Consider the following 19,171-nt stretch of genomic DNA (forward strand, 5'->3'; position numbering starts at 1 on the left):
TAAACTGTATGTTTAGGCTCCATATGAATAACAAATCCGTGAGGAATTATATAATAATAATAATAAATTAAAAGTTTCGTACCATTTCTTTTCAACTGATCCGGATTTACGAGTGGTTCTCAAGAAAAGATGTTTATTTAATTGTAAATATCAATATTTTTGTAATGTAATATCTTTATGTTTATGACAATTATGTCTTTTTAATTTTTGTTAGTAAAAGGAACAGTATATTTTATAGAATCGTGAAGGTTTTATAACTGTAAAGTATTGTAAGCATACACTTTCAAATCTTTAACTTAAGTTATTTCCATAATAATAAATGTTTAATATTAAACATTATCGTTATTTAATGTGGTCCGATAGTTTTATGTTGTGTGTGAAACAGGGTGTTATCTGTGGTAGTATTTATACTCTTTGGGTGTGTATGATTGTGAGTGCATTGTTTTAGGTTGAATGAGTAATTTATTGACTTAGTTTTATGACTATTTTTGCTTAGATGAAATTGAAATGGCAATTAAAATTTCTGTGTTTTCTAGAATAATATAATAATAACTGCGTTGGTAAGTACGTTCACATGCTTTTTCATTTTATACTATGGTATATTTGAAATGTGATTACGAAATAATATATGTCAGAGTATAATTATTAATAATGAAAAGCTTAAAAATGGAGTTTCTTAGAATGTTGCTGCTGCTAAAGATTTTTACGTTTTATTATCATGACGATTTTTTAAATAATATATGAACGAAGAACTGCTGGATATGAAGATTTGCCATATTTTATTTTTTTAGCATGTTCTGAAATTTCCTTTTACAATAACACTTCGTTTTGATAGCCTTTGATTTGAGGAACATTTGTACAGGAAAGTTGTATAAAATCCTCGGTTTAAGATGATAACTACACACCTTGATCTATAAATAAATCTAGTGTTCAGCGTACACAACACTAACACATTTAGATATTAGTTGTTTAAACTGTGTTTTCATTTTCCTTTCGTAATACGGTATGAGAAGGAATTTCAAATAGATATGAACATCCAAGCAAATGCTTAGGGTAATATTTGTCTTTTATGTATTGAAACAAATAAATTCATATATTAGAAATATTTCTGAATATTAATATAAAAATGATTATTTATCTTCAGAATTTTGTTAATGACCCAAAATATTTATGATAAAAATTAAATTAGGTATGATAATAAAACAAGATTTTATTCAATATAAAATTTTCTATATGTAAATAAGTCAAACATTAAACTAGAATTAGCAAATGTGATAGTTATATTGGTGATTCAAAATATTATTAACAAAACTATAATGTTTTTATTCTATTGGCAATTTGTGATACTACAAATGTGAAAAAAGATTTAAAAACCCTTATCAGCCAATAAACCTTTTTTCATTGACAAATGCTGTTTGCCTGTTGGTAACAGCATCTCAGACTACATCTCTTACACCATGCTTGAAAACTTCTTCTGTAGCTTAGGGTTGGATTCTTTTTGTACTTTATACCAAATTCGAGGCCCATCAACCTCAAAGGGTCCATGAATTGGGTAGGAGTGATGCACTGTGAGGGGACCTTGGTTTGAGACTTTGCTTGATGTATAGTAAAGTCTGATATTCCTTAGCTTAAACCTGTTTACAATAATTAAGCTTGGATTTTTAGATTATTTAATTTATCACATTGAAAAAATTTCTAAGATGCAATGTAATAGCTTATTACAATTAGCTTCTGATCTTCTGTTTTTAAATGCTAATAATAAATAAAAATGTTCAAATTGTTATTAACGACTTTATGCAGAAGTATTAAAATGATAAAAATTTTAATAACAATCAAAAATTTTATTTAAATTAACTTATAAAGGTTATTGAAGTATAACAAGATAAAATATTTCTAATTTTTTTCCTTTTTTGTTTAAAATCTCTGTAAAGTGTTCAACATCCTATTCACTAAATGCCGTCAAACCATATATAAATTATAATATTTTATTTATAAGTAGTGAGCTAAAAAAAAAAAACTTTTTGAACTTTTTGTGCAACTTATTTCCACCAGGTGTGTTTATTGTCATGAAATTTCGAAAAATTGTGAAGGAATTTTAGACGAAATGTTTTTGTTTTTGAAATTTTTCTTAAGTAGGTTCTGATCAGAATTACGTAAGTCATCTAGAATAGAAATAAATAAGATTTATCTTAATTTTACAATATAGATTACAGTAAAGTACAGACTTTTAGATGTACTGAGGCGTCGCTCCCGCCAAAGCGGCTGGGTGCGGTTGGGTGAGGACGTTGACCCGTAAGGTTCATCCTCGTCCGTTATCGTCGATATATGGAAGCTTGCGGGCAGGTTAGCTGAGATTCTGTTAGCATGACCATAAATCCAATAGCTTTTTCTATTTCTTGTCGCTCTGCTCAACGGTTTGCGCTACTTCCCTTTCGAACGGTTTCATTTACGATTAAGTTACAGTAAATTTATATTGTTTCATATCATACTTTCGTCTCTTATTATTATTATACGATCGAACAAATAACTTGAATGCGATAGTCAATATCTGTGTCATTTGTCGGGAATACAATCTAAAAAGCAAGTTTCTTGATTTGTTAAGTTTGTAAATGTAATTAATCGAGGGGCGCAGCCCGTACTTTAATTGCTACTCTGGCTTGGAATCCTAAAACACAATGTCGATAAGACTAAAAAAGAAAAAAGTACAGAAACAAGAGTCTCAGGAACAACACTCGCTATGCAAATTATCATGGGACGGGTCTGTGTAGTACTTGTGTTCTATAAACGCGGCATTAGCCGAATAATCTTGTATCCCGATCCTGTAGTATTGACACGGATTCAACAAAAGCAAAAAAATCGGCTTTTACAAAACAATTAGATCGACCTATACCAATTTTTCTTTTTGTCTATCATGTACATAGTTTTCACGATGCCTCGCATTTGACTTTTGGACCAGCGACCGCCTTCGTGAAAAGCTCCTGACCTCACAAAGCATTGGCCACAACAACGGGGGTGTTGCATTTTTATCTTTCATGCAAAGGAAGTTTTAGATCTGATCATTTAGAATTTTTTATATTAATGGCAATTATTTTTATATACTTATGAATATGAAAATGTGTTCCATCCAAAAATCTACGTTCCGTAGGCCGTAGTTAAGTTTGTCTAGCATCCTGGACTTTTATAAATTTCGTAGGGATGCAGTTTTATAGTTTAATGAAAAATACGGTGCTGTTATGGTCATCAAAATCTGGTCTGTGGACATTCAAAGTTATCGTTCGCAAATATAAACGTTCGTTTGAGATAGGTATTTTTAGTTTTAGATTCGTAAATTCTAGCATTTCTACAATTCGTTATTACTAAAAATTATTTAGGTCAAATGTCTAGGTGCAATCAGTATCAACGGCGGATTCAATCTGTAAATTTAATCAACGACACGCGACTTTTCACTGAATTTGGAATAGACATTAACATTGAACTCAAAAATTAAGTTAACATAAATTTCCATTGATAATTTTTGGGATAATCTGTCTAAACTGAGTAAACGTCATTGTTACATATTCTCCAAGTAGTCAAGTAAAATTTCTTTGAGTAGGAATCTATTAGATAATCTAGGTTATGCTCGGGATTTTTCTACGAGAATGAACGATGGTGAATGACGACTAAGACTACCAAAGTAACCAACCATCATTGCGCCGCGGTTTTGCAAGTCGAAGTGCAGTGGGCAAGCTATACTTATAGAATTCCTATATAGGTATAGGATAGCTTACTTTGGAGGTAATTCTTGCAAAATCATGAAAAGATAATTAGTAAGGTAATTAAAAGTAGCAAATCCTAGTCGGGTAAGCTTGAATGAGAAAACAAACTTTGATAGTATGTGATGTAGAATTTAACAAAGCAAAAAGAAAAATATAACAAAAGTAAACGAATAAAATAAAACGGAGAATAAAATGTAAAAGTAGTACTAGTGACGTAAGAAAGGAAAATAAAGTATGAAAAGGAATGGAAGAGAACGCGACGAATAAAAGAAAGATATTTAAAAAATAATATGAAGTATAAAAGATGAAGATGAAAATAAAAAAAGTCAGTAAAAAATTTATTCAGAACACATTGTCCTTGCGTACCTGAGACTAAGACGGGGGAATGTACACGAGGTCCCAAAAAATGTCGTAGAAAGCCCTAGTAGAAGACGCTGGAGAGAACTGTGTACAGCAGTGTACGTCCTGCTGCTAAAATAATTATTATAATAATGAAATAAACAAAATTTTCAATATCAAAAAGCTGAATTTTATTTTTTAAACGTGTAAAAAGCGAAGTTCATGCTTGCAAATTTCAAAATAACATGCAATACCTTTTTCGATTTGTCGTATGAACTTATTGTTTTACTAAGGTTGCCTATATTATTCGCATTGTCACATCGCTAATGAGGATAGGCTGATGTGCGTCATGAATGTTGCTACTTAATTGTTTTGACTTTGGTTAAATAAAACTGTGAATCAAAGAATACGGCAAAGGTGTCCATGACATCTTGTGTCATGACTATATTGGTCAGTACGTTTGTATATGACGTAACTCGTATGACCTACTAAAACTCGTTTCTCGCGTAAAAGCATACGTAAATTGTATGAAAGTGTAATTAAACTTACAAGTTTTAAATTTTAATGCATTCCAATATATTTCAAACATTGCATGTATTACAAGAAATTATTGTCATTTTGTTCTACTCTAATTTACTTATTATTTTATAAGATTTTATGTGAATGATTTTTGTCTGTAAATAAAGCTCGGTTTTAATGTAATATTGACTGTATATTGGTTCTAAGAAGAACGGTGACGGCGTTCTCTGTATCACTCGCTGACCAAGTTATTTTCTGAACAATTAGTCACGCTTGTATCCGGAGCGGGCAGGTCGTGCGAGCTCGCGTTCCGATTTCGAATTTATATTGATTTTTTTTTTGACGCACGTAAATTTAAGTATTATATTTATTAATATTTAATAATTATAATTTCAAATAAATGCGCGTATTGTTATTATCTTTTGGAGTTATATACAAATGACGTTTACGCACTTTATAATTGTTCGACGAAACATTTAAATATAATTTAATTGTCTGTGGACTAAACGATCATGTAAGTAATGAGTTAGTAACGATAAACTTTTCAATATTTGTGGTTGTTCTCCAAGAAAAGTGACTCAAAGTGATAAGAGGCTTAAACCTTAATAATTTTATTACTTGCATATAGTGACAAAGTATAAAGTGTGTTAACCAAGTGCTGATTAAATGTCGAATTTTACGTGAGTACATTAAACAATTATATTAATAGCACATACATAAAAAATCTTTAAAAATTAGTGACATTAGAGGTCATTAAATTACATTATGATTTACCTAATTCAATACTTTGTCGTAGTAGTTTATATTAGAAAATTGAAATTAATATCGTATACATGTAGTAATTGGTTATTATGATTAACAAAGATGTAACCTTTGAGCATTTTCAAATTAATAATAACTTTTTATGTTTAATATAATCGTCATTTGGTATATTACGAGACAATAATGCTATTTTAATTAAATTGTCTAAAATAATACAAGTATATTTGTACAATTGCATCTTTGAATTAAAGGCTTTATTGTAAATAATGGGTAATACAATGCTATAAATCCTTTTATTTTCATATTTAATGAAATAATATTCAATCAAATAAATTATTAATATTTGTTCGTGTTATTATTTCTTAAATTAACAACATATTTTATGATAAACAACTTGCAGAAAGTAGAATATTTAATGTAATGCTTCTGTGATATATATATATATATATATATATATATATATATATATATATCACAGAAGCATTACATTAAATATATATATATATATAGGGTTAATTAATGAAACTCGGAAAGGAAATAAATGTAATGCCATGTATTACATGTATTTAATTCAATTAACAAATACTTTTACCACCTTATCTTTGTCAGTTTTCTTAGCACAGTTTCAATTCTGCCCACGCTACCCTTGGAACGGAGTTATACATATGTTTGATTGGTGCTTCACCGAGCTCAGTTTAAATGCTGAGTTGCTAACTAAAACTAAAGTAAACTTATATGTAGTTCAAAGCAGTGTAAATAGACCAAAATTGATACGTTTTTAACAAAGGCAACTATTAAGTAATATCAGCATAAAAAATAAAAATGTGTACACATAATATTTATTTGTTGCTGAATGTAGATCGCCCACGTTTCGCCTTATGTTTAAATTGAAAGCAGGTTATCATAGTTCTGTTACATTGTCCAGGGTTGTTCGAAAAACATTTTACTTTTTATTTTTCAGTGAACCTTTACTAAACGTTTTCCTGCGCTAAAGTTTAATTATAAATGCCACTATTGTTTATTTAGCGTTCTATATTACTTAAGGGGGCTTAAAATGAGATAGGAAAACTTATAGACGGGTTATAAAACAAAAATTTGTTTCGTTTTATAATGAAACATATTAAAATATAATACTAAATTATTAAGTATCCTTCTCGCGGATCGTGGCCACCTCCACGGATGATGATGATGGCGGGTACCGGCGTCCTTCCACTTTCAGACTTTTAAGACAATTTCGGTTTCTGGGTTCCTTTAGGGGCTTCTTACTTCAATTAGCGACGAATTTGTCTTGTCTTGATCGTCTATGATTGACGTTGAAGTTTTTACGGCCTGAACTAGACTTTTCCTGACCAATGATCATCCTTTTAGATCAAGGCTTGGGACAGGCGGCACGGTGGAAATTATTCTCCTGTTAGTCGCCTTTTACGACATGTAATAAAGACAGCCGGAAACCACACACAAGATATGTCTAGTTGTGTAAAAGTTATGTTCTCAAGGTTTTAGGGATGTTTGTTGTAAATAGTTGAATTCACGTTGAATTATTAGTATTTCACAATGGTTGTAACCCTAGAGATCTCAAATGCGCGGCGTGGGAGACGCCCTTTCTCGTCAATGCGTGTTTTTTCTTACAAATATACGTTTTTTATAATACTTTTTTACGTACTCTGATAATATTTACGTACTGATAAATCTGATACCTTAAATTTGATCAACGATTAGTCGCGCAACATTCATACAGATAAAGTAAGTTACGCAAATGCAACTCTTGTTTCTCTTGATGTGAATGTTCGTGGGCGGTCGTGATCATGTATCTCCGCGTGGCTCTTTGTTCATCGCCTTGTATAAAATATAAGCAGTAACAGATTAAATAGGCATGAATGATTATTATGAAGAGTTTATCAAATCCAAATTCAAAAATTTTTCAAAATAGGATAGATTACATGTGTTATTGATAGTAAATTCCAGACCTAAATAAACTGGAGATCACATATTTCCCAAGGTGAGATATCTCCTGTGAAGTCATTTACAATGTAGTATCTCATGGCATATTACCCATAGAAAGATTTCCTTACTCTATGAAGATTCTTGAGTATACAAAATTGGTTTTTGCTTCCGCTATTTATATTTCATATACCACTGTACTTCCTGGGAACATGGGTAATGTGGATATAATGAATTTACAAAAACGTATTGACAATTACATGGATAATAAGAATTTTTAAAAATATTTTAGTTATTACGGTACTTATACGTAAACAGTCATTGATTATTTCATACGACAATTAACTGAGTCAACATCTGAGGTCATCGATTGTTAATGTTTATGTATGATAGATAAAAGGAAAAATAGATTTTGAATGTAAACATCTATAAAGGCACTATGATAAATGTCATGGATTTTGGATATTAAACAGTTATACCAAATAGTTTAGTATTAATATCAAATTATAAGACACCGAACAAATATATGACAATATCGGTCAGTACATTTTTATATGACGAAACCGATATAACCTGCAAATACTCGTTTCTCGCGTAAAAACTTTCGTTTATTGTATGAACATTAACAATTCTTGCAAATTATGTGTATTATTTTAAGGCATTTTTCTTAGGGATATATATATATATATACATACATATATATACATACACACACACACACACATATATATATATATATATATATATATATATATATATATATATTACAATTTCGTAATTAATTTCTATTATTTTATGGGAAAGTTGATAGCGTTGTTGAAAGTGTATTCTAGACCAAGAAAATGTAGGTAGCTCTCTATAAACAGGTTTAGTTTATGTTATCAAGGGCCTTGATAGCATCCTTTGAATGGCGATTTTATTCAAAACGTGAATTATAGTTTAAATGCTGTCATATTCCTTGTGAGCAGAAATAGGCTCCGCGGTGGTACAAAGAAAGACGTTTATTCCTGTAAAAGTAAACCATTCAAGCCAAAAGCTATAGTTCTGGTAATATTTTTACAAAATATTTTATAGTCCGTTTATTCTAATAATTATGCATAGTGCTTTCAGTATAAAGAGCGCCGAAATAAATAAAATTAACGAACAGGACAATACTTTTCCTGTTTGCCATCGGGATCTTAGACTGTGTATTATATTTGCTATATGAATTATTTATCTAGAGAAACCTACTATCTTTTATCTTCAAAATGAGCGTAAATAATGAGCGTAATACAATACATAGTTTATGTAATGGATGCGTAGTATAGTCTATTAAAATTTATTTATTAGCACTTAGCACCGGAAATATTGTATTATTATGAACGGACATCTCACAATTTTTTACACTATTATCATATATACAGTATGTGTATATTTTTTAATATTAGAAAGATAGTACTTTACAAATATCATATTTATATCATTGTTACAGATAGATCTGAATCTTAATAGAAAACGAAACGAAACGCAACAAAATGATTGCACAACGATCTAGTCTCGTATTTTGCTTGTGGGCGGGCTTGTTGGCCACATGTTGGGCGCAACGTGCGGAACAACTGCTCGCTCAAAACCCATGCTCCAGCAAGATCACGTGCAGTGACTGCATCCGAACTGCCAGCTGTGCCTGGTGTTTCGCGCCCGAGTTCAATGGGCCGCGGTGCTTTAACCCCGCGATGGAAGGGGGCACCGCCGGTTGTGATGAAGCTTATATATTTAATCCTGATAACCAACGCACCATTGATCCCAGATTTAATAAGGAATTAACTAGAGGTAAAGCTACACATTGTTTTTAATGTAGAAAATTGTTTAAGCTTCGTTTTGCATAAGTTTATTATTTTACAGCGAGAGGCCGGATGGGTGCGGGTATGGAATCTTCATTTTATGAGGAATCTTTTAGTAGTAGCAGCAGTGGTAGCAGCAGTTCTAGCGTTAAAGGCGGCAGCGGTTACATGGCGAGCGGAGGCGAGAACTTGGTGCAAATTAAACCACAACACGTTAAAATGCAGTTGAGAATGAGTGAGTGAATTATAAAGAAGAATTTAAATATTTCATTATTAAAATGAATATAATATAAATCGAATGCCTAATGGAATTTTTTTTAAAGACCAGATGCAGAAGATGACCTTTTCATACGCCCAAGCTCAGGACTATCCTGTAGATCTGTATTATCTTATGGACCTCAGTAGATCAATGAAGAATGACAAGGACAAGCTGAGTTCGCTCGGCAGTTTACTTTCGAGTACAATGAGGAATATAACATCCAATTTCAGAATCGGTTTTGGATCATTTGTCGATAAGCTGGTCATGCCTTATGTATCTACTGTACCTAAAAAGTGAGTAAAATTGTTTTACATACGTTGTGGCCTTCACTGTGATGTCTTTTAAGCTAGACTGTCATTTGTAGACGTCAACTGTTTCTTAATGATCCTAAGACTGACATGTTCTATTTTTTTAACAAACTTTGTATTATAGGAGTACAATAATAAAAAGTAATATTACAATAACTGTCAACAATTCAGATTATGATACTTGATTATAAAGACACATGTTGTACACTATTTTACATTTATAAAGAAACAATAGATTCTGATAACTTATAACTAACCAGTTGCGGTAACGTAACTAATTTCAAATAAAAAAATACCTGGTCTATTTCTACGGGTTTCCTTGCAGATAAATTGCTTAAAATTGTCAACCAATGTTAATAGCAACTTGATTTTAATGTTGTTTTTATTAAAATAAACGTAATTTTATCGGTTTCTCGAGTTGTAACTAATAGAAAAAGCATATTTTTTTTATAAATTCTCTTTAATTATAATTACTGATAAACTATACTGTGTCTCACATTTTGTATTTACTTTTATCCTCGAGACTTGAGGAAAATAAATACAAAATCGAGTAAAGAATTATAATGAGGCCATTAGTATTTTAGTGTTATATTAAAAGCTGTTTACGAAATTTAATTATATCACTGGTTAGGACTTGTGATCGAATTTAAAAAGAAATTTATTTATAGATATATAGATTGTTTTATTACATTAATTAGTAATTAAAATGAGGTTAATTATTTTAATTGAAAGTTGTTTGAATTGGTTTCTATTTTTGACTATCACTTTCAGCTTGATATCTCCATGCAGCGATTGTGCGGCGCCCTATGGTTATAAGAATCAGATGTCGTTGAGTAACGATACAGACTTCTTTGACGTGAGTTATTATATCTTATATACCTTATTTTTAAACGAGTGCAATGAGGTTTGTTTCATCTTCTCTTTATTCAAGGATATATTGACAAATAGTCTGTAACATGATTGAAGATAAAAGTTATAACACCTTTGAATGATACGATTTACATTAATAATTCTTTTTCCACAGTATAAGACATTGAAAACAGAACTATAATAATAATTTCTATACATTATTTAAAAAATTTTGCAGTCTTATATTTGTAAATAGTTTTTAGGGGATTTTTTTTGGTGTACTACTACGCTTAGAATAGTTAATTTACCATATATGAGATTAGACTAAAAGATAGTTGACTGGTATATTAAGAATTTTTATATAAAATAATGAACTCATGACCGTGATTTTAAAATATTTGCGTATACAAGTTTTGAGATTTTTGTTGTAAAAGAAAGAAATCACTTGTCGAAACAAAGTCCCAAAATATCTCTCCGTTCAAAATATCCGAAGACGAAAGTCTTAGACGTGCGTGTGTTGCCGGTGGGCTCTACTAAAAGATTCAAGGTCTTCCTGATAGCAATGGTCAGAGTTTCGCTGCGAGATCGAATCGGAAATGGAGAAATCCGCAGAAAGAACCAATGTCAGTGATGTAACTCATGGAAGTACTGGTCTGTAGAGGCAGTGGGTCGGGCACATCGCTTGTGCTTTTGAGGGTATTTGGACTGAAAGGTCTTCTAGTGGCGACCACGAGCCGGTCGACGCGGCGCGGATAGCCCCCCCCCCCCGCCGCTAGGTGCGTCGTTGACATAATAGATAGTTAAGGTCGCGGGAAGTCACTGGATGCGAGCGGCACAAGACCGGACGTCATGACGATCTTTGGCCCATATATTGCTGTGGGATGTCCATCGTCTGAAAAGAGGAAAAAGATACAAGTTTTTGCGTTTCAAATATAATGTTTTAATTATGGTATGGCAATATGATATGCTCTTTATAAATGAGTGTTTACACTTAAATAACACGTAATGCTCGCCTGCTAAGATATGAGCATCTTTATACAAATTTATAATTTATTTTTCCAATTATGTTGCGACAGAAAGCCGTGGCGAACGCAGACGTGTCTGGCAATTTAGACGCCCCGGAAGGCGGCTTCGACGCCATAATGCAGGCTATTGTGTGTCAGCGGGAAATCGGATGGCGCGAGAAAGCTCGCCGTTTACTTGTGTTCTCGACTGACGCGGGCTTCCATTACGCCGGCGACGGGAAGGTAATGGACTAAAATATATATTTTATGTTTATGAATCTTGGTGATAACCCTGAAAAACTTTTGTGAAATATTCAGTATTTTATATTCAGAAAACTTCTGTGTTGAAAACTTTTTACGAAAATGAAGCGGCGTTATGTTCCTTTTTTCCTGCCATATTTAACAGGGTAGTTATAAATACACAGTTATAACTAACACTTACCAAAATTAATTACATAATGGAAATAATTTAAGCGATGATTTGTTTTAGTTATATACAGTTTCAGTTTGTTGTAGGTTATTCTCACTGAATAGATTTATCACTTGTGACTGACAGATCGGAGCATGGCTACTATTTAGTTTATTTATATTTTTAATTATTGTGATATATTGGTTTTTGTATTTGCTGACATCTAAAGGACTAATTGCTAAGCACTTTCAAAAATTTATTAGTTACAGATTCTAATTTTGAATTTTTGGTTTGCAGCTCGGCGGCATAGTGCAACCCAACGATGGTGAATGTCATATGGAGAACAATTCGTACACTCATTCAACGATACAAGATTATCCCAGTATTTCTCAAATCAACCTAAAGGTATATAAGTATTCATTATAACGTTACGTTTCAAATCACTTAACACGAATTTTTATTCGCCCTTAAATTTAATACTGTTTCAATACACCGAAATTTAATTTTAATTGCACTATTCACGTAATACTATAACGTGATCGACTATACGAGGGAAGGCCAAGTTCTTTGGTATTCGGCGCCATTATTCCAATTTGAATCGAGACTTGAATAATTTTATGGTAGACTTAAATTATTCAGACTAGAACTTTGTTTCGATTTCTAATACAAATTGAAATATTGAAATAATTCGACAATCCATTGGAGCCAAAAACAATAGTTCAAAGAGCCGCATGTGGTTCGCGAGCAGCAGGTTGGCCACCTTTGGACTAAATTATTAATGTAATCGACTTTTTAACTTCATCTAAAAATTATGGAAGTTGCACGGTGGTGTTCAGAAACCTGATATGCATACAGAAATTGATATCACCTTTGTACAAGTATATGGTACTCTGACATTATAGCAGATATCAAACCAAAGTGACATTTTCAGGACTTTTTAAAATTTACTTACTTACTTTTTCAATATAAATGCAGCTTATAAATATTTTTTTCATTATTTACTAATAACAGTAATAAAAAACAAACCAAACATAACCAGTATTAATGATTTCCATAGAAAGGGTTTTAGATCCGTTGTTCGTCGCGCGACATGTTTGTTAACCAAATCTGTGGACATGCGACATACGATTATATATAATAGGTACCAGTTCATTTATAAATACGTGTTGAAAAGGTTTTTTTTTTTTCTTGCAGGTAAAGGAGCATGCAATCAACGTGATTTTCGCCGTTACCGCTGAACAAATCAGCGTCTATGAACAACTCAGCGAACACATTCAGGGATCTAGTAGCGGCATTCTCAGTGATGATTCCGACAATGTGGTGGATCTCGTGCGGGAACAATACAATGTTAGTACAGTCAACGCTTAATATAGCTATAGTTTTAGGTTATTTTATGCCTATATTAAAGTCTCCCCTGTCCTATTATTTCCATAAAGCATCTTCCCAAGCGATTTCGAATTTTACGGAATTCTAACTCATTGAGATATCAATAATCATATATAGAAAAATACCTCGTGTAACAGTGAATGTGGGTTTTAGAGAGAACTCTTACTTTAACTTTACATAGTGTTTTTATAATGAATTAAATTTTATTTAAATGTAATAGAATTTCAGATGTAATAATTAAGTTGTGTTATGGTTCGTGAAAATTAATAGCGCCATCTGTCGGCGTCGTCCGAAACTACACACTTCCAACATATTTGTTGTTGATACTATTTAATGTTAAAAATATTCTATTTACAGAAAATAACGTCGACTGTAGAAATGAAGCACACGTCTAGCGATGCTGTGCAGCTGGTTTATTACTCATCCTGCCTTGGCAAGAAGGATAACATCATGCAAACAAATAAGTGTGACGGCTTGAAGGTTGGTACTAATCAAAAAAAAAAAATGTTTTTTGTTTCAAGTAGAGAGATAAGGAAAATTGTGTTTTGAATAATTATATCTCTTTGCGAAACTATTAAGACTCACTGTATCAATAATTATTATGTATAATATTAGTCGACGATGTTTCTGTAGTTTTATATAGGTTTGTATATGAAGATTAATTTTATAATAATACCAACTCTTACTCTCAAACACTATGGTAGGTAATCAGATAATGTGACTTGGCTAATTCTTTTATTTTTTTTAGTGCTATTAAATTTAGATATTTTTATTTATTTATGTAATTGGTATATGTAGTAGTGTTTTTTTTAATTTTGTAAATATTAGTAGATACATTCCATCCTTTTTTTACTGTAGTCTTCTCCTTATATATAGTCTAGAAGAGTGGTCTTATAAATTAAGGTTAATTACATTTCTCCATGAATAAGTTATTATAGATAGAAATAAGTGATTAAACTGATGTTGACTGATAATTATTGTAAAATTTAATTAAATTTGAGTATTATTTTATTTCTAGGTAGGTGACGTAGTGGAGTTCACAGCAGAGATAACCTTGAAAGAGTGTCCTAAAGATCCTAGCAAGTGGAAAGAAAAATTTACAATTTATCCCGTCGGTGTGTCCGAGAACATTACGGTAGAATTGGAAATGATATGCGATTGTCCTTGTGAGCATCCTGGACATCATGTAAGTTTATTTTAATTAAATAAAGTTGAATCTATTATTGTGGTTATTTATGATGTAGCAAGTTTAGTAAACATATTTTATTAGTTGTAGAATCTTTTTGTTGGCGTTTACATCAATAAATTGTGACCAAATGTTTGTCACATTCTATCTGAAGAATGTTTTGCTAGAAGAATTACTGATACATAGTGACAGGAACAATGATGCATTTATATTAAGTTGTTTGTAGTGTTTATTTTTAAAACAATGTTGCACGATGGCAGGCATACAGCGACAGCTCGCTGGTTTGCAGCGGGCACGGTATCTCCGCGTGCGGCGTGTGTCTGTGCAACCCCGGCCGTTTCGGAAAGGGCTGCGAGTGTTCCGCTCACGGCGGTGCTTCGCTGGAACAGGAGCGCGGCTGCAGGCCTGGCAACGCATCCACTGGCCCACTCTGCTCGAGCCGCGGCACCTGCAACTGCGGCGTCTGCGAGTGCAACAAGCTCGACGACCCACTAAAGGTAAATATTTCAAGTAAAGTGCTACAACTCCCACTCAATCCTTACGATAGTACTATATTACAAATTTTATACACCGGTATATATTAGTAATAGAAATATAATTAAATTGAAAGTGTTTATGAAATAATATTAATAACTTGCGTTTTGTTTATTAAAGTATTCTCTTAAAAACATAAATAATTAATCATTTCATCATCAAACGAGGATTAAATTTTCTAATGTAAAACCGAAATACCGGTATTTTTACATAAGTACCGGTTTTCAATAATGTATAAGAAACGTCCGGGATTCTGGTATTAGAGATCCCGGAATTCCGGTATTGTAAGCCCTACCTCCAGATGAGTGATTATGAAGAAAGATTAGCAACAAATATTATTTTGTTTTTTTCTTTATACTAGGTGATATCGGGACCTTTCTGCGAATGCGACAACTTCACTTGCGACATGAACAAGGGTGAACTGTGCTCTGGGAAAGATCACGGAGAGTGCGTATGCGGTAAATGCAGCTGCAAGCCCGAATACACGGGGCCCGCCTGCCAGTGTCTAAAGGACGAGTCACCTTGCCGCGCACCTAGTACGGATATACTATTTGTTAAAGTTTATTTCAGCGTTCAACAGCCCTGACAAACTTTTTAATCATACTCTTAAATAATAATATTGGTACTTTTCCATAAGCCTGGCGCAAATGTCACCAGTTGTAAACCAAATGCTAGTTTAAGCATTCTTTTTGTACAAAACTGTTTTGCTAAGAATTCAATAATATTTGTTTATTACTTGACTTTATAATTCTGATCTCATATTGCAGTCTTTACCGATACGTTTCATTTGAAAAAAAGGACAGAATCTTTTATAGTTAAAATTAAATAATTAAACTAAATCCCAATTTTTTCTACTTTTAAAAATAATGAATGATTAAAAAATTAGAAACACTAACAAGTGCTTATTTTTCTGAACGCACTCAAATTCAGAAAATTGAGCACATGTCCTCAATTACTTATTATTTGACATACGATATTTTGGTTGCGCCCGACTAATCGGAAAGTTATTTTAAATTATACAAAGCCTTAGAGTCTAAAACTAAAAACAAATTCGGATGTTTTTGAGATATAATGGTGCCGATTACAATATACAGCATCCGGTTTACATTATTCATCACATGACGTAAGCTGTTTGTTGGTCAGCAACTTAAAAGTTAAATATTTTTTTTCAGATGGTAAAATCTGTAGTGGTCATGGAAAATGCGTATGTGGTCAATGTGTCTGTGATGTAGACGGCGACCGTCACTACTCGGGTATATATTGCGAGAAGAGTCCGGTTAGTACTTTTCTCTTATTTTTGATAAAGTTAATGTTATTTATCTATATCAAGTTTACTTTTTATTTATTTCACACCTCAATACCAAAGACACAATAATACATACAAAACTATAACAAAAGAGAACAACTAAAGATATTTGAACTATTATGAAATAAAAATATTGCAAAATTAAGGCAAAAAATAATTAACATATTTTAGCAGCTTAATTGACGTGTGTCGCTAATATACAATGGTGATATTTTAGTCACCAAAATCAAACAGTCACACCTTATTTACTAAAATTATCTAAGTTGACGCAATTAAAGATATATATATATATATATATCTTATAATCTAACTATAGTTTTTAAAAATCGAAATCATGTGTTTCGAATTCTTACTGATTGGTTAATAAGCAAGATATAATTAGTAATTTTAGATAATGTTCATATTTTCAATATGTACATATCAAGAAACTGAAAGATTTATTATTCTTAGTATTCAATTAAACTAGGCTGAAAAGAACCATAACATAATGAGAGTTGCTTTAAAATAGTTTAATAACTATTCTTTTACAGGCGTTACCCGGAAAGTGTTTAGACTTCCAAGAGTGTGTTCTTTGTCAAGTTCATAAACGTGGTAGACTTTACAACCCCGATGAACCAAAGGAATGCGGAAAATGTGACTTGCAACCTGTTATAGAAGAGGGCAAAATTGAAGGTATAATTAGCTTGATTATTGATTTAATTACATTTTTTACAATTTGTGCAATGGTGGACTAAATGCCGTTAGTCATTCTCTACCATTCAACCCAAGGTGATATAGAGATTGTTAGTAGGAATGTATCTGAATGTTATACAAGTTATATAAGCACATTTTACATGTATGTACATGGTAAATAGTAGTGTGTGTGTGTATATATATATATATATATATATATATATATATATATATATATATATATAAAAGCTATAGCTCTATACATTCTACATACAATTCGTTATGACGAATTCATCCACAAATAGGTCACGAATCTTTATTTTGAACATGTATCGGTCTGTTGGCTCTAATCATGTTTAGTAATTGTTTAATATTTAGTACTAATCTCATAAGCAAAAATTTACGTGTGATTACTGCCTGCAAAAACAAGTTAAATGTCTTTAAAAGAGTATAAATAGTTGAACACATTAAATGATCTCTAAATAACATACACTTTATCATATTTCAATTGTAATGTTACCAGCCAACGAAACACTAAACGAGCATTTGTGTAACTTCTACGACGACGACGACTGTCTGTATGTTTACGTATATTCATACAACGAGACCGAGCATCTGCATATACGAGCGCAAAAAGAAAATGTTTGTCCGAAAAAGGTAAGTTTTGTTTATTTTTTTAAAAAGAAAAATTATAGATTAATATATTTATTCATTTAGGATTTTTGAAATACAGCATACAGTTAGTATCATGGTATGTAAAATATGCATTCAACTGGTCACTGTAATCTGGCTTTTCTAAAGTGGAATGATTTGTTCGCTTATGGGGCGTGGCTAGACCTGCAGACATTAATTATTTACGGCATTCAAATGCAAGAGAAACATTACAATAAAAATACATTTTTATTGTAATGTTTCCACCGCTTGAACATTAACCTCCCAGAGAGCCCTTCCTTGTTTTTATAATAGTCAGATTGAAAATTGTAGTATAAGTAATGTGCATTGTGGTAATTTTATTGCAGGTTTTCATTCTGGGAATTGTGCTCGGTGTAATTGCCGCTATTGTGCTTGTGGGATTAGCATTACTTATGCTGTGGAAGATGGTCACCACGATACACGATCGACGAGAGTTCGCGCGTTTTGAGAAGGAACGAATGATGGCCAAATGGGATACGGTAAGTTAAATTGGACTCATTTATGTTTTTTGACACCTTGTGATGATTTACTCCTAATATTAGTTCAAAATTAATAATAAATTGATTAAATAATTTATTTACCAAAGAAAAGGAATTGTCAATTTAGATTATTTTTAATTGCTTTAAGTATATTTTTGTTGTATTATATTGATAAAGAGAGAATTTACATATAATTAATATATTCATATATCGGCAGGGCGAGAATCCTATTTACAAACAAGCAACATCAACCTTCAAAAATCCCACATATGCGGGAAAATAAAAATCTACAAGAAAGAGTTTCATAAAAGGAGTTCTCCGCTGAAGATGTCACCATTCAATTTATGTCAGTGGTTTGAAGCATTTGAACGGATTGAATCAAAGTATACAGTATTTATTCATATTGGGTATATTTTGTACATGTTTATAGAAATGTTTTGTGTATACTAAAATATGCCTTAAAATTGTGCCTTTGGTATAAATAATACCATTTATAGCATCTTGATTCATTGTGGGATATTTTATACAAATGAATGTTAAATAATTGACATGTATCATCTCAGCAATTGCGTAAACATAGTAAGGTCTGTTTTAATCTCATAATATTTACAGTACTATTTTGTACTTATGTGTGAGTGATTGTTGTATGTTTTGTGTGTGTATAGTTGGAATGGTGTGCAGTTGTATTCGGTCTGATGTGTATCCGTATGCAACAATATGGAAATACATATAAAGTGCCTGGTGGATAATAGATATTTTAGCCTGTTTAGCATAATTGCTTAAAAATAACATGTAAAATAATAACTAGTTACACCTAGCATTGATCAAGTAAGGCAAAGTTTATGCAGGCTATATATTACAAAGCAAAAAAAAACAAGCTTCATTCACTGCCAATATATTTAGAAATTACTTAATTATACCTCCAATTCCACTAAAACTTACTTTATTTT

The 19,171-nt window shown here is 31.7% G+C and overlaps 1 protein-coding gene across 5 annotated transcripts; it reads left to right on the forward strand.

Annotated features, from left to right (window-relative positions):
• The first annotated feature begins 428 nt into the window (after positions 1-428).
• On the forward strand, positions 429-18,944 carry mys (myospheroid). 5 transcript variants are annotated; one of them, XM_068773283.1, is made up of 17 exons: positions 429-564; positions 8,788-9,125; positions 9,198-9,371; positions 9,460-9,688; positions 10,475-10,559; positions 11,629-11,799; positions 12,263-12,370; positions 13,160-13,312; positions 13,709-13,831; positions 14,370-14,537; positions 14,798-15,034; positions 15,433-15,607; positions 16,244-16,347; positions 16,908-17,049; positions 17,573-17,706; positions 18,069-18,221; positions 18,439-18,944. In XM_068773283.1, exons 2-17 carry the CDS (start codon positions 8,831-8,833, stop codon positions 18,502-18,504), a joined length of 2,517 nt encoding a protein of 838 aa, XP_068629384.1. In that variant the 5' UTR covers positions 429-564; positions 8,788-8,830; the 3' UTR covers positions 18,505-18,944. The 5 variants fall into 5 exon arrangements, with proteins under 5 accessions (XP_068629384.1, XP_068629382.1, XP_068629386.1 ...); XM_068773281.1 differs by having other exon boundaries at positions 429-560; XM_068773285.1 differs by having other exon boundaries at positions 429-560; positions 8,792-9,125.
• Positions 18,945-19,171: the final 227 nt, after the last annotated feature.

Source organism: Battus philenor, unplaced genomic scaffold (assembly GCF_028537555.1).
Source record: "Battus philenor isolate CCGP_79_NKW_IND1 unplaced genomic scaffold, ilBatPhil1.0.hap1 SCAF_6, whole genome shotgun sequence".
Taxonomy (NCBI): Eukaryota; Metazoa; Arthropoda; class Insecta; order Lepidoptera; family Papilionidae; genus Battus; species Battus philenor.